General features: G+C 43.9%; 1 protein-coding gene across 15 annotated transcripts in view; it reads right to left on the bottom strand.

Moving 5' to 3' along the window:
- Window positions 1–17,034, bottom strand: part of nrxn3b (neurexin 3b) — a 416,790-nt gene that overhangs the window by 226,872 nt on the left and 172,884 nt on the right. For 10 of the 15 annotated variants that reach the window (XM_014145020.2, XM_014145028.2, XM_014145023.2 and 7 more), the window contains 8 exons: window positions 7,688–7,891; window positions 5,693–5,719; window positions 4,139–4,258; window positions 3,831–3,943; window positions 3,289–3,557; window positions 2,676–2,866; window positions 2,046–2,219; window positions 1,279–1,305 (listed from right to left, as the gene is read on the bottom strand). In XM_014145020.2, coding sequence (XP_014000495.1) covers window positions 1,279–1,305; window positions 2,046–2,219; window positions 2,676–2,866; window positions 3,289–3,557; window positions 3,831–3,943; window positions 4,139–4,258; window positions 5,693–5,719; window positions 7,688–7,891 — 1,125 coding nt within the window. The remainder of the gene's footprint in view (window positions 1–1,278; window positions 1,306–2,045; window positions 2,220–2,675; window positions 2,867–3,288; window positions 3,558–3,830; window positions 3,944–4,138; window positions 4,259–5,692; window positions 5,720–7,687; window positions 7,892–17,034) is intronic. The other 5 variants (XM_014145029.2, XM_014145026.2, XM_014145027.2 and 2 more) reach the window with 3 other exon arrangements.

Below are 17,034 nucleotides of genomic sequence, written 5' to 3'. Positions count from 1 at the left end.
TTTGGGGGGCCGCACAGCCCTCCATGTGCTCGCCAGAGGTAGCCTGACTGCCATTAGGTACCGAGATGAGATCCTCAGACCCCTTGTGAGACCATATGCTGGTGCGGTTGGCCCTGGGTTCCTCCTAATGCAAGACAATGCTAGACCTCATGTGGCTGGAGTGTGTCAGCAGTTCCTGCAAGAGGAAGGCATTGATGCGATGGACTGGCCCGCCCGTTCCCCAGACCTGAATCCAATTGAGCACATCTGGGACATCATGTCTCGCTCCATCCACCAACGCCACGTTGCACCACAGACTGTCCAGGAGTTGGCGGATGCTTTAGTCCAGGTCTGGGAGGAGATCCCTCAGGAGACCATCTGCCACCTCATCAGGAGCATGCCCAGGCATTTTAGGGAGGTCATACAGGCACGTGGAGGCCACACACACTACTGAGCCTCATTTTGACTTGTTTTAAGGACATTACATCAAAGTTGGATCAGCCTGTAGTGTGGTTTTCCACTTTAATTTTGAATGTGACTCCAAATCCAGACCTCCATGGGTTGATAAATTGGATTTCCATTGATTATTTTTGTGTGATTTTGTTGTCAGCACATTCAACTATGTAAATAAAAAAGTATTTAATAAGATTATTTCTTTCATTCAGATCTAGGATGTGTTGTTTAAGTGTTCCCTTTATTTTTTTGAGCAGTGTATATACCCTACATGTACTATCTTCTACCTATTTAATTACAACTCTGATCCTATGTTCCAGTAATAATCCCTACTCTCCTCTCTGACCATGGGAGCATGAACACGAGTTTGTTTCTGTTCAAACTGTAATAGACTCTGCTACTCTGGGTCTGTGTCGGACGGATGGACATAACAGAGCATGATTACCATAAAGAGTGGGCTGGCCGGTGCCGCGGCCATAGGCAGACAGCAACTACGAGTAGGACAACATAATTACAGTACTACAGCCCTGGGCTGGAAATGGACCTTATGGTTAATAGTGGATGTGCTTCTCTGTGTATGGGTTGGAATGATTGTTTTTCACCTCTCTTTCAGTGTCTCTCCCTTCTGGATTCTCTCACTTTTTCTCCCTCTTATTGCTCTCTTTCTATCCCTCTGTGTCTCTCTCTTCTTTCATCCTTCTCTCTCTCTCTCTCTCTCCAACATTTCTGCCGCCACTCCCAGAGAGCGAGCCCTCCTCGCCAGCAGTGGGACATGCTACACCCACAATGCATTGCACACAGCATTCAGCCACGCCTCAGAGAAGCGTTGAGAGTTGAACCTTCTACCTTGCAGGTCGGCTTTGGTGAAACCAACTTTGTTAGCGCAGAAAAACAACAAACAGAACAGAAAGAAGCGGGAAAAACAACAGAGTCAGGTTAGTGAGGGACCATAGGGTTAGTTTGAGTATCTGGTATAGTAGAAGTATAGGTAAGCATAGTGACTATAAAGGTAAGTACTTCACTTTGTTATGTTAAGTGGTTAATTAGTGTTCATCTGTTAGATTGCAGAAAAAGGAGTAGCTAGAAAAAGTGATCAGGTTTATAGATATTGGTGTGTAAGTCATTGTGTGTTTAGGAATGTCCTGTGAGAGAACAAGCTCAGTTTGAATACTGATCCTTTGGCACCACCTAGTGGTAGATGCAGTGCCCCAGTCTATTATTTTACCACAGTCCACCAGTGGTTCCCAACCTTTTTCGGTTACTGAACCACTGCCCAGAGTACCCCTGAAGTACCCCCTCATGTGTATTTTACCAGTAGGCCTATGGTCTAATGAGTCTTCTCAAGTACCCCCTGTGGATAGGTGATGTACCACCAGGGGTCCTAGTACCACTGGTTGGGAACCACTGCAGTACACCATTAGGCCGGGACCCTATGTGGCCATAAATGAACTGGGCTTGATGGTCAAAAGGTGTGAGTGGGCAAGGACGATAGTATAGCAATTAGTAGAGGGTCAAGATCTAGTCATCTAGGGTGCACGGGGTCGATTTGGAACTGGACGCATACATAATATATGGGTTCATTTGGTGTAGGGGTCTTAGGTCATGGGTCGTACCTTCACATCCGCGTTCGATCTGTCCGGAGCGGAACAGGGCGTCGTTGATGAGGTCAGGCAGGCGGCCATTCAGATCTACAGACGCCAGACAACCCTGGAAACCTTCCCTAGAGACCACCAGTTTAGGAAGGTTCTGGTACATGTTAGGCCCCAGCCCTGCCACAAACAGATCCCCTTCAGGGAGGGAGAGAGAGGGAGAGAGAGAGAGAGGGACAGATGAAGGGAGGGGTGAGTTGACGAACAAATGAAGGATAAAGGATGTAAAGGTCAGAGAGTGCGTCAACACCATTTCTGTAAATAGAGGATAATCCAGTCATTACACAACTATAACGAGTTTGTTCAGTCAAATCAGCAAACAACCTGAGCAAACATCAACGGAGGCTACATTCCAACATCCACACTAGCATCACTTAGAATGACATGCATTCTAAGTGCTAAGCTACAGTAGCTTAAACGTTGGATTGACAGTGTTTATGTCTCTATGATGGAAGGGCATATAGAGGCTGACTGCTTGGTTTTTACTGAAAAGTATATCTTTAGTGCCGGTAGACTTGATGTGTGTTTACTACCTTCCTTGGAACGGTGGGAGAAAGTGTATGAGGATATGTTTATCAGCGTATTTCTTGTTACCTTTGAGGTCGAGGTTCTTGGCTCCGTTGACGTTCTGTGTGACGGACTTGGTGTCCACCTTGAGGGTGTGTGTGTTGGTGGCGTCCCTGGTGATAACTACGTTGTGCCACTGGTTGTCATTCAGGGCACTGTCACTGTTCCCCTTCAACAGACTGGGACCGTTCCCCAGGTCAAACACATAGTGGACAAACCTACGGAGGGACGAGACAAGGGCAGACAAATGCATGCTTCAGCGCTCTTAGTACTTCCCTTCCTTAAGGGCCCTTCTTCTCCACTGTACTTTGCGATACGCCCCAAGAGGAGCCACTTTAGCCTGTGTGTGTCCATGCTAGGGGACAAGGGATAGGGATGCACACTTCAGTAATTCTTTGTTTCTGTACTTTGGGACCCGCCTCAGAGAAGCCCCTTCAGCCTGTGTGTGTCCATTAGCGTGCACTACCAAAAAAATGGGACTCAGTTGAAGTGTGTGAGTGTAGGAGACTTTACTGAGAAGGGGAGTGTGTGCACAAGCAGCGGTAGAGACAACAAGAGAGCACTCGCTCTCCTCTGAACACTGAGCAAACAAGGCCAGGTAAGAGAATAATGGTACTCGTACATATGACTAATGCCTCACCCTTTGACCAGCTCAACAGCGATAAAGTCGTTTCCGTCTCCGCTGTTGAACAGTATGAAGCCGTCCGGGGAGGTGGTTTTAAACTGGAAGAACAGGTGCATGGTGGTGTAGGCCTGCAAGGTGGCCAGCCCCAGGTAGCTGCCCTTGGACTTGAAGGTCACCGGGTCGGCGATGATGGAGCGCATGCCGAAGCGGGCGTTGAGCTCGCAGAAGTCGATGTCTCCGTTCTTACACATGTCAATGTAGAACATGCCGTTGAACTTCAGGCCCTGTGGGTGGAGGTGAGTTCGGGAACGATAACGATAACTCAGCGATGACAATAATATGGAGAGCTATTTGTATCACCCTAAGTAATGTTAAAGCAAGGAAGAGAGAAGTTGTTCAAATCTTAAGGGCGAGAATCTAGAGGAAGTCTAGAGGCTATAACAGTAGCACTGGCTCTGACCCCGACCCCCTTCGGTCTGTGTAGGTCAGTGACTGGCCAGGCGCCAAATGATGATTTATGGTCTAACATGTGTTCCTGCCAGGCCTGGAGGTGTTACCTGCAGGTGTCCAATGAAGGAGGAGGGGGAGGAGGAGACGAAACGTCTCTCTGTCAGAATCCCTGTCTCCACATTGTGGAACTCCAGACGAGTGTGGTCACCTGCCATCTGGCCTGGAGAGAGAGAACGAGAGCGAGAGAGAGAGAGGGTGTGGGGAGGCAAAGGAGGAAATAGAAAGATGTAGGGAATAACAAAGGAAGTGGAGAAAGGGGTAAAGAGGGAGGAGAGGGGCAGGATTGGAATATCAAAGGATTTCACCTCTTTTATATGTAAAAAACAATGCATCACATCAGAACCAGTAATAGTACCTTCAGCCATGTCTTCGTCGACCGTCAGTTTGAAGTTTTTACCGCGTCGGACCACTCTGACAGAGTGCCAGTCATTATCATTGAGCTTTTGTCCAGCATATAGAGTCTCTGGTCCCTTGCCTGAGAAGGACCGTTTGTTAGTTCAGGGTTAGGGTTAGTCAGCAACGCAAACCAAACCTTTGTTTTGTCTGGGTGAGCTTGATTATTTTACCAGCAACCTTAGCGGGGACGGCAGAAAGCGGATGTTTCTGGAATTCAGGGATACAGTTTCTACACCTGCTACGTTAGGTTAGTCTACCACCAACCAATTTGTTGGTCAGAGAAGGAGAAAGCATTTTTTGGGACACTGATTCTAGCTCGGATCTTGAATGCAGGAAAGCAGGTTGGTTGCGCTCTGACCATTTTATGTTTACTTTGCTAACTCTAAAATCAAAGATTTGGTTTGGCTTAAAGTAAAAACAGAGGAGAAAAGATCTGAACAGATTACAATAAATGACAAACGATAATACATGGAGTATATGTGTACACTATGCAATAATCTATGTCCTCTGTCAGTGGACGTATGACTGCTCATATGGTAAGATAATAACTGCTGTTACTCATAAAAGGGCTTGGAACTTTTTTTCAAAGCACATCTCTACACAATGCGGACAAATCATAGAAGGTGCAGGTCCACAAAGGGCAAAGAGAGAATCTCTTCAAATACAAATTCCTCTGCTCTCCACAAGAGGGCGTGTCAAGCCTGTGGTGTGCCACTCCAGTGAGTTTACTGAGTGTGTGTGTGTGTGTGTGTGTGTGTGTCGCACGCACTCGTGTGTGTGTTTCATTACACACATTACCTACTGCCGCATTAGGTGTGCTGTGCAATCAGTGACATTGATCAGAGTAATTGGAGTGAATGACTGTGTCTGTTCTGTCACTCAAACTGGGATCTACCGTGAAATAAAGCTGCAGCTTGGGGACAGGCTGTCACACACATACACGCCCACATGCACACACAGAGCGAGAGAGAATACACACAGACGCACACACTCAAACACACATACACAGTTTCAAACACACCTTGCACTCGTATCAGTTGAAACCAACATTCATAAACCAGGCAACATTCATAAACCAGGCCCGTGACTGTCTGTCATGACAACACATGTTCCTCTCTCTGTCAGAGTCCAGACCTCTTAATGAGTAAGAGCAGTTGTACTGTACCTCTGTACAAGTCATTCAACCATTTCTATTGTCAAGACAAATAGCGAATACCATTCCCACACTCGGACCATTACATATGGGAGGGAATTTCAGTAACATTTTGAGAGCAAAAAACTGTAAACCTAACAAAATAGATGAAGAAAAGTTGGATAATTGAGTTAAATGTAATTTATAGAAACAATTATAATTTCTTCTTTGATCTTGGCTATAGCTCTGATCCCTTATCCATGTAATTCCATTATCGCACTTCTGTACATTACCCTATCTATAACACACAAATCATGTCAAACATCATTATATAACGTTCATTTAAAGAAGAATTCTCCAACAAGTGGAGTGGTGACTTACTGGTGTTACAGTTTATCCTGACACAGTCTAGATGGGGGGAGAATAAGTGACAGATGAAATCGCATCCTTCAAGGTAAAAGCTGCAGACATCCAAGAACAGAAACTCCACCTTCCGGGGACGGTCACATGACGTCGGCGGCCATTTTAGGTCATTATGGTAACTTTTGATGATGTCAACATCAAACTGCCATTTGGGATATTATGTCTTACTCCAATTTTGACCATTACACTTTATTTGAGTTAAGATCAGAATTACTTCTCTCAAATTAAAATAATTTTCTTTGTGTTTGGCAATATTTTGTAGGTCTGATGCGTGCTATAAAAATGTAGTTCACTATTTCGAAAAAATATTTTAAATGTGTTTACATGTTTGTTCAATTTCAAAATGTCCGCTTGCAGTTCATTGGCCACATCGATTTACCAACCCAGTATTTTGGAAACTTCATTTTGTACTCAACACCTGTAGCCATCAGTTGATTTATAAATCAATTTGCAGTATACTTTACATTAAACTACAGGCTACAAAACAGTGTTATATGATGGGTATCTCGTTCAAAAGAAGATACAGGAAGTAGACTAGTCCTGTGATTGGTCTGATTGGTCAGGTGATCTGGGTTGGGATCCATGTGACCCAGCTCGTCATGTACCGTCAACCGCAACAGAAAAGTGGAAGCAAACAGCATCGATCCAGTCAGCACCAGCACTGTACAGTGGCCTAGAAGCGAATCACTAACCTGGCTCTACCACAGGGCTAGTTGTGTCAGTAGTAGTATTGAACTAGTTTATGTTTGTTGGAGCGAAACCAGCCGGATCAGATTATCTACTGAGCAGTATAGTTGATAAAATGATTGAGAACATCATGTATATAAAACTGACTGAAGTATAGTCATCACTGTAGTAGTGTGATGGTAATTATGTGTTGACAGGTGCTGTTTGTGTGTGTGTGTGTGTGTGTGTGTGTGTATTGTATGATAGCGCATGCGTTCATCAGTACGACAGATTTGGGTGCTTCTATCCTATCCCATATTGGGCCGACATGTAAGCTTATATAAAAATAAGTTATACTAGCAAGAGCAGTGTGCGAGTTTCTCTTTTCTTTGAAGTAATCGCATTATTCCCACGCAGCTGCAACCAGATGTGCGAGTGCTTTTTTGGAATTTTGAATCCTATCCTATATGCCTATAGGCCACCATCTGCAGGCTAGCTGTGTGCTGTGGGCTCGGGCTGTGTGCCAGACGGGCCGCAGGCTAGGGGCCGTTGAAGGGGTGAGTACCATCTTTGAACAAGGCGACATGGGAGATACCACCTACACTACTGTAGGGGTACTAATGGGAGGAGCCATGGACCTGCTAATATGGACCAAACCAAAATAAAAAGGATAGAACAGGAAATAATAAACAAAACACTGTTACGACAAGAACAAGCCCAGACAATAAGCCCAGATGTTATCAGTACGTTACATAAGAGATACAAATTTGAAATGAAATAATAGGACCTATTAAAAGTCTTATAAATGCGTATATGGTAGAGCTATATACTAGGCCAATGTGGAACAATGTTGGTGAAAAATGTTGAGTAAAACATTGAAAGTGTCTAGCCTGAGAGTTATTTGTTACAATTAGTGACTTTTTCTACAGTCAAGTCAATATCGTAATGAAGAATGACTGTGGTATGATCTGTTCAAAAGATGTGGCCTGAAAGCATGGATATTGTGGTTAAGTGTTAGATTCATGAGATAGAAATACCCTACAGAGACCACATCAACAAAGCAAGAAAATACTGTATATGATGCCAAGCAAATCAAAATACAATCCATGCAACTACTGTACAAAAATTATAAAAAATGAGTTTTAGTTTGTGTTAGATTTTTTGATGTATTCGACCAAAACAAAAAAATAACTCATGAAAAATACAACTCACAAAAACGACTATGAGCTAACTTAAACATGCCTCCTCAAAAGAAGAGGGTTAGCGGTTAACGGTTTTATACGATACCTAGGTTGACCGTGAGTTTGACGCGGCCGCTGTCCAGCTCGAGACGGAGTGTGTCAGCGGAGTCCCGGGAGGTAGCGGCCATTAGGAGCCCAAATGCACGCTGGGACTTGAAGCGGAGGGAGACGTCCTCTGCCTCAGTGTGCATCACGCTTGGCATCACCACTTTCATATACATGCTGCCGTCGTAGCTCAGGATGGACGCCTCTGTAGAGTGGAAGGAGAGAGAGAACGGAAGTGGGTTAGAGACTAATAAGACAAACCTCAATGGATATACACTACCGTTCAAAAGTTTGGGGCCACTTAGAAATGTCCTTGCTTTTTAAAGAAAAACACATTTTTTGTCCATTTATATAACATCCAATTGATCAGAAATACAGTGTAGACATTGTTGATGCATTGTTGATGCTGCTGTTCCATATTGTTGATGTGGAACAGCAGATTTGTTATGGAATATCTACATAGGCATACAGATGCCCATTATTAGCAACCATCATGTGTTCCAATGGCACGTTGTGTTAGCTAATTCAAGTTTATAATTTTAAAAGGCTAATTGATCATTACAAAATCCTTTTGCAATTATGTTAGCACAGCTGAAAACTGTTGTTCTTATTAAAGAAGCAATAAAACGGGCCTTCTTTAGACTAGTTGAGTATCTGGAGCATCAGCATTTGTGTGTTCGATGAAAGGCTCAAAATGGCCAGAAACCAATAACTTTCTTCTGAAACTCGTCAGTCTATTCTTGTTCTGAGAAAAGAAGGCTATACCATGCGAGAAATTGCCAAGCGTCCCACCTAGCCCATAGAAGTTAAAAAGATCCTAAGGATTGATTGTAAACAAAGTTTGACATGTTTCTACGAACGGTAATGAAACTATTTGACTTTTCGTGTCTGGATTTACACTCGCGCATTATGCCTTTGGATAGTGATCTGAACGCACGAACAAAACGGAGGTATTTGGACATAAATATGGAGTATTTCGAACAAAAATAGCATTTATTGTGGAAGTAGGAGTCCTTGGAGTGCATTCTGACGAAGATCAGCAAAGGTAAGAGAATATTTATAATACTAATTCTGAGTTTAGTTGACCCCAGAACTTGGCGGGTATCTGTATAGCTTGCTTTGATGGTTGAGCTAAGTACTCAGAATATTGAAAAATGTGCTTTCTCCGTAAAGATATTTTAAAATCTGACACAGCGGTTGCATTAAGGAGAAGTATATCTATAATTCTTTCAATAACTGTTGTAAATTTTATCAACGTTTATGATGAGTATTTTTGTAAATTGATGTGCACATTCACCGGAAGTTTTGATGGGAATACATTTTCTGAACATCACGGGCCAATGTAAAATGGGGTTTTTGGATATAAATATGAACTTTATCGAGCAAAACATACATGTATTGTGTAACATGAAGTCCTATGAGTGCCATCTGATGAAGATCATCAAAGGTTAGTGAATATTTTAGCTGTATTTTTGTTTTTTGTGATGCATGTCCTTGCTTGGAAAATGGCTGTGTGGTTTTTCTTGTGAAATGTATGTCCTAACATAATCTAATTTTATGCTTTCACCGTAAAGCCTTTTTGATATAGGACAATGTGGTTAGATTAACGAGAAGTTTATCTTTAAAATGGTGTAAAATAGTTGATTGTTTGAGAAAATTAAATTATGAGATTTTTGCTGTTTTGTATTTCGCGCCATGCTATTTCACTGGCTGTTGAATAGTGTGTCCCGCAGGCGGGACGGTCACGTCTCACCTAGCCCATAGAAGTTAACAGTTTACAGATGTGCTAACATAATTGCAAAATTATTTTCTAACGATCAATTAGCCTTTTAAAATGATAAACTTGGATTAGCTAACACAACGTGCCATTGGAACACAGGAGTGATGGTTGCTGATAATGGGCCTCTGTACGCATATGTAGATATTCCATAAAAAAATCGAATCAAATTTATTTATATAGCCCTTCTTACATCAGCTGATATCTCAAAGTGCTGTACAGAAACCCAGCCTAAAACCTCAAACAGCAAGTAATGCAGGTGTAGAAGCAATCAGCCGATGTTTTTCTTTCAAAAAGAAGGACATTTCTAAGTCACCCCAAACTTTTGAACGGTAGTGTACCTTGATTAAAGCTCAGAAAAATTACTTAAATACTGAGATACAGTGCATTCGGAAAGAATTCAGACCCCTTGATTTCCAACATTTTGTGACGTTACAGCCTTATTTTCAAATGAATTAAATAGTTTTTTCCTCTCATCAATCTACACACAATACCCCATAATGACAAAGCAAAAACAGTTTTTTAGAAATGTTTGCAAATTTATTAAAAATACAAAACTGAAATATCACATTTACATCAGTATTCAGACCCTTTTACTCAGTACTTTGTTGAAGCACCTTTTGCTGCAATTACAGCCTTGAGTCTTCTTGGGTATGACGCTACAAGCTTGGCACACCTGTATTTGGGGAGTTTCTCCCATTCTTCGATGCAGATCCTCTCAAGCTCTGTCAGGTTGGACGAGGAGCGTCGCTGCACAGCTATTTTCAGGTCGCTCCAGAGATGTTTGATCGAGTTCAAGTCCGGGCTCTGGCTGGGCCACTCAAGGATATTCAGAGACTTGTCCCGAAGTCACTCCTGTGTTGTCTTGGCTATGTGCATAGGGTTGTTGTCCTGTTGGAAGGTGAACCTTTGCCCCAGTCTGAGGTCCTGAGAGCTCTGGAGCAGGTTTTCATCAAAGATCTCTCTGTACTTTGCTTCGTTCATCTTTCCCTCGATCCTGACTAGTCTCCCAGTCCCTGCCGATGAAAAATATCCCCACAGCATGATGCTGCCACCACCATGTTTCACCGTAGGGATGGTGCCAGGTTTCCTCCAGAGGGGACACTTGGCATTCAGGCCAAAGAGTTTAATCTTGGTTTCATCAGACCAGAGAATCTTATTTCTCATGGTCTGACAGTCCGTTAGGTGCCTTTTAGCAAACTCCAAGATTAAACTCTGTCATGTTCCTTTTACTGAGGAGTGGCTTCCGTCTGGCCATGCTACCATAAAGGCCTGATTGGTGGAGTGCTGCAGAGATGGTTGTCCTTCTGGAAGGTTCTCCCATCTCCACAGAGGAACTCTGGAGATCTGTCTGAGTGACCATCGGGTTCTTGGTCACCTCCCTGACCAAGGCCCTTCTCCCCCGATTGCTCAGTTTGGCTGGGTGGCCAGCTCTAGGAAGAGTCTTGGTGGTTCCAAACTTCTTCCATTTAAGAATGATGACCACTGTGTTCTTAGGAACCTTGAAAACTGCAGAAATGTTTTGGTACCCTTTCCCAGATCTGTGCCTTGGTACAATCCTGTCTCGGAGCTCTACAGAGAATTCCTTTGAATCTCATGGCTTGGTTTTCTGCTCTGACATGCACTGTCAACTTTTGGACCTTATATAGACAGGTGTGTGCCTTTCCAAATCATGTTCAATCAATTGAATTTACCACAGGTGGACTCCAATCAAATTGTAGATCAATGGAAACAGGATGCACCTGAGCTCCATTTAAAGTCTCATAGCAAAGGGTCTCAAGGTATTTCTGTTTTTTATTTGTAATAAATTTGCAAACATTTCTAAAAACCTGTTTCGCTTTGTCATTATGTTTTATTTTACGGCCGTAACGTAACAAAATGTGGAAAAGGGGAATGGGTCTGAATACTTTCCGAATGCACAGTACATGGATTTAAGGATGAAACATACAATCATAGGCCTACACGTCCCTCATGTCTTATCGATGCAAAAGACACACCATCTCACATACACACTCCAAAACGTTGTACTACATCCACACTACTGTGTCTGCACGCCCAGGCTCGACACACAATGCTCAACAAGCAGGACATTTACACATCAACCTCTTCCTTCCTCTACAATTTCCCTTTGTTCCTAACAGTGGTTCCTTCATGACTATCATGCACACCTGTATTCACACACACACGCACACACCCACACACCCACACACACACACACACGCACACACACACACACACACACTCAGTTGGTAGAGCATGTCACTTGGATAGTGGGTTTGATTCCCACGACCATCCGGATGTAAAATGTATGTGTCGCACGCATGACTGTAAGTCACTTTGGATAAAATCGTCTGCTAAATAGCATATATTATATTACGATTACACACACTGAACTCTCACTCTCTGACTGACACATCTACAGTGCATCCTATCCCAGTTAAACAGAGAGATCAGCACATCAGATAGGAGGAAGGGGACACATTTAGTCGCAACACCCCCCCCCCCTATTTCTGCTGTTCACACTTGTCGTCATGGGGTGACTGGCAGACAGGCAGGGCTATAATGCTGGAAGGTGTTCTGTTCTGGGAGAGATGTATTAAAAAGGGCGCTCAGCCATCAAATACCTTCTGTGACACCTCAACTTTAAAAGGACAAATAGCCCTCAGGCTTTATTTTATTTGGATTAAAATAAAAAACTCTCTCTGGCTGGAGATGATAATGTTGCAACTGTCTAAGCTGAGGCTCTCTAGAGGCAAGTTTGCTAGGAAATAAAAGTGCAGGTGTAAACTTCACCTACTGAATACATTTCTTTGTTCTCTTCTTGTTCTACTTGTTGCTGTGATTTAATACTGACACTGATTTGATTTTAGCTTCACTCATGCAATAATATTTGACTGCCAGCGCTTGACATTACAGCTACAATTTATGTCAAACCAAAAGTCGCTGCGACAAATATGTGATGAAACCTGATGCTTTGAAAGCAAGGTTGTTTGCTGGAAACTTGTCAAAAAAAAAGGCTAGCTTGCTAGCCAGCTCCGTTGCTAAATACTAGACGTCCGGACACGTCCGACGTTCTGTAACTGATTGTTCCGTGCTCTTAACTACACGTAGATGATAATCAGACCTTGGCCATGAAAAGTGAGAGAGAAGGCCCTCTCTTTCTTCCCTCTTTTTTTCCACCAGGACAGAAACACATCGTATTTCCCTGTGATATCCCCTCTGACAAGCCAAGGTATTGACTTCAGCCAGCCAGGCCCAGGTCCAAGATCCAAGAGGCAGGGAAACAAGGTGAGAGATGTGATGTGTGTGAGAGCGTGTCTGGCTGGCTGAGCGCGTTAGAGAGCATCTCTAATAGACATGTAAGGACACAGAAAAATGATTGCTTGTTAAGTGCAAAGGGCTTTTCTTGAAGGAATTGTTATTTGAATTTTTTATTTGACCTTTATTTAACTAGGCAAGTCAGTTTACTCACTGTTCCCCGGGCGCCGAAGACGTGGGTGCCGATTATGGCAGCCCCCCGCACCTCTCGTGTTCAGAGGGGTTGGGTTAAATGTGGAAGACACATTTCCGTTGAATACATTCAGTTGTACAATTGACTAGGTATCCATCTTTCCCTTTCCCTTTCTTGCGGTCAATTTGCCATCTACAAATTATTTTAATTATGTTCTGGCCCCCTGACCAATCCGCTCAAGGAAAAATCGGCTGAATATAGTTGATGATCCCTGGTTTACACCCCGGTAACAGACTAGGTGATCGGCCCCTATATGAAACGGGATGGGTGTGTGCGCGCGTGTGTATATTATGCGTCCCTGCATGGGTGCGTGTGTGTGCGAGCTTGTGTTTGATCTGTGACACACACCCACACACACTTCCCCGCATACAGTAAAGTGCTGCTATGCCTACCCAGCTGTGTGTTGCTCTAAAGAGAGATATCAGCAACTCTGAACAGCTCATTTCAGACGGTAATTAAGGCCGGGGGGGGCAGAGTCACTTTACATAATTAGCTGAGAAATAGAGGCAGGAGATGGAGGGATACAGGGAGGGAGGAAGGAGGAGGGAGGAAGAGGAGGAAAGGCTATTATCAACGTGAAAGCTCCACAGCGCAGGTCCCTGAGATGGAGATGGAAGGGGGGTGGTGCATGTGATGCTAAGCAGGGTTTTCTGCAGAGTCTAATTTCTGCAGCGGCGTTTAACATGGAAGTCAACATTGTGGATGCCTGTTCCGCGGTCTCTTCCTCTGTGTTGGTGTGTTTGTGTAGTAGTGACAGGCAACAACACGTCAGACACATTGTTTCAGTAAACAAACTCCCAACTGGAGGCTTGGCTGTCAACGGGATGGGACGTCTATTGGATGTGGATCCCGTGAGTCTCTTATGTGAAATCTACATCGTGTGTTTAGATGCTGACAGTGTTTAATGCTACAAATACACAGTCATGCAGGAAGACCATGTCAAAGTCATGTACGCAGCTAGGCCTACATCTGGTGTGGATATTCATTTTTCATTGTTGACAATTGAGGGGTTTCTGCACTAGTGTGTGTGTGTGTGTGTGTGTGTGTGTGTGTGTGTGTGTGTGTGTGTGTGTGTGTGTGTGTGTGTGCCTGTGCTTGTGTTTTCGGGCAGCTCAAGCTGAGTGTCTGTGCTCTTTCAGGCAGTGTGTTTGTGTCCATGTCTGTGTTGACTGCAGTAGAGCTGTGTGTGTGTGTGTGTGTGTGTGTGTGTGTGTGTTAGAGCCCCTCTCAGAGTCAGGCAATGGGAAATGGCTCCACTCGAGAGACGCTGTTTGCGGCGAGTGGACATTATCCCCCATAATCCCCCCATGTCACTCAGTGTGGAGTGTGTGAGAGCAACGTTATGGCAAACTTTCAACAGCATCAGCGGTACTGGGGAGCCATCATCCCCTCTTAATGCTCGGCACGCTAGCTGCTTCTTTCCAAAGTCTTTCAAGATCAACGTACGTGTGTGAATGTATGTTGACATTGAAGCGTGCACATACTGAGTCACATGCTCATTGTTATAGGGGTACTGAGTCACATGCTCATTGTTATAGGGATGCTGAGTCACATGCTCATTGTTATAGGGATGCTGAGTCACATGCTCATTGTTATAGGGGTACTGAGTCACATGCTCATTGGTATAGGGATGCTGAGTCACATGCTCATTGTTATAGGGATACTGAGTCACATGCTCATTGTTATAGGGGTGCTGAGTCACATGCTCATTGTTATAGGGGTACTGAGTCACATGCTCATTGTTTTAGGGATACTGAGTCACATGCTCATTGTTATAGGGATGCTGAGTCACATGATCATTGTTATAGGGATACTGAGTCACATGCTCATTGTTATAGGGGTACTGAGTCACATGCACATTGTTATAGGGATGCTGAGTCACATGCTCATTGTTATAGGGATGCTGAGTCACATGCTCATTGTTATAGGGATGCTGAGTCACATGCACATTGTTATAGGGATGCTGAGTCACATGCTCATTGTTATAGGGATACTGAGTCACATGCTAATTTTTATAGGGATACTGAGTCACATGCTCATTGTTATAGGGATACTGAGTCACATGTTATAGGGATACTCAGCATTGTTATAGGGATACTGAGTCACATGCTCATTGTTATAGGGGTGCTGAGTCACATGCTAATTGTTGTAGGGATGCTGAGTCACATGCTCATTGGTATAGGGATGCTGAGTCACATGCTCATTGTTATAGGGATACTGAGTCACATGCTCATTGTTATAGGGGTGCTGAGTCACATGCTCATTGTTATAGGGATGCTGAGTCACATGCTCATTGTTATAGGGATGCTGAGTCACATGCTCATTGGTATAGGGATGCTGAGTCACATGCTCATTGTTATAGGGATGCTGAGTCACATCCTCATTGTTATAGGGATGCTGAGTCACATGCTCATTGTTATAGGGATGCTGAGTCACATGCTCATTGTTATAGGGATGCTGAGTCACATGCTCATTGTTATAGGGATACTGAGTCACATGCTCATTGTTATAGGGATGCTGAGTCACATCCTCATTGTTATAGGGATGCTGAGTCACATCCTCATTGTCATAGTGATGCTGAGTCACATGCTCATTGTTATAGGGATGCTGAGTCACATCCTCATTGTTATAGGGATGCTGAGTCACATCCTCATTGTCATAGTGATGCTGAGTCACATGCTCATTGGTATAGGGATGCTGAGTCACATGCTCATTGGTATAGGGATGCTGAGTCACATCCTCATTGTTATAGGGATGCTGAGTCACATCCTCATTGTTATAGTGATGCTGAGTCACATGCTCATTGTTATAGGGATGCTGAGTCACATGCTCATTGTTATAGTGATGCTGAGTCACATGCTCATTGTTATAGGGATTCTCTAATGTTTGTTGATTGTTTTTTTATTTTACTCTGTTTTTCTCCCCAATTTCCATCTGGTCTCATCGCTGCAACTCCCCAACGGGCTCGGGAGATGAAGGTGGAGTCATGCGTCCTCCGAAACATGACTCGCCTAACCATGCTCTTAACACCCGAGACCCGCCAGCTTAACTCGGAAGCCAGCCACACCAATGTGTCAGAGGAAACACCTTTCAACTGTTGACCGGGGTCAGCCTGCAGGCACCCGGCCCGCCACATGGAGTCGCTAGAGCGTGGTGAGCCATGTAAAGCCCCCCCGGGCCAAACCCTCCTCGAACCCGGACGACGCTGGGCGCCGTCCTATGCCGGTTGTGGCACAGCCCGGGAAGGAACCCGGGTCTGTAGTAATGCTTTAGTGCCTAAGACCGCTGCGCCACTTGGGAGCCCACAAATGTCTGATTTAAATCATGCCCATAGTAAGTATGATCAGAGATAAAAAACAACTGCTCTTTCATATAGGCCCAATGTAATACTATTTACATGTTACTGTCAGGTCATATAAGAGGTTTTGTTCAATGGGCTTTGTAAGGAGATGAATTAAATCCAGATTTCTTCCTATGTTATGAATATTATGGCCACTCAAGCACAGTGTGTCCATTACGGTGACTTTCAACAGTAGTCACACGGTTAATTTGACTATGCATTATTAAAACAGCAAAGTCAAAGAGTAGTATGACTAATACTGTGACATTGGCATAACTTCATATTTAAAAGCGTATTTAGAGGAGGCTTATTTCAAGGCTTTTGTTTTTAGAAATATCTTTCAGTTCCAAACTGGGCAATGAGACAGATTAGTCTAACAGGTGTATTTGACCTGAATGATAGTGAAGTGATGATTCATGATTTTAGTCAGATGACTTAGTCAGATGTCCTTCCAGCATGTGGTTGGTCTGGTCAGGTCTTCAGCACCTTCAGCGGGGTAGGTGACAACCGGATGCATCTGGTTTTCAGGGGAAATGGAAAGAGAGCCTGTGACGCGACTTCCTCTTTTGGACGTTAAACAAGGCAAAGCTCCATCTTAACTCCTCCTCCACATTTACTGGATTGGTTGAACACTGCAGAAGAGAACCTCCCCCCGACAGTTCCATTTTTCTCGTCAGGACTAGAAAGAAAGATATGCCGCTTAGGTGTTTCTTTTATGCC

Source organism: Salmo salar, chromosome ssa15 (assembly GCF_905237065.1).
Source record: "Salmo salar chromosome ssa15, Ssal_v3.1, whole genome shotgun sequence".
Lineage (NCBI taxonomy): Eukaryota > Metazoa > Chordata > Actinopteri > Salmoniformes > Salmonidae > Salmo > Salmo salar.
The sequence above is the reverse complement of the archived record's forward strand: the minus strand, read 5'-3'. Positions and strand labels throughout refer to the sequence as shown.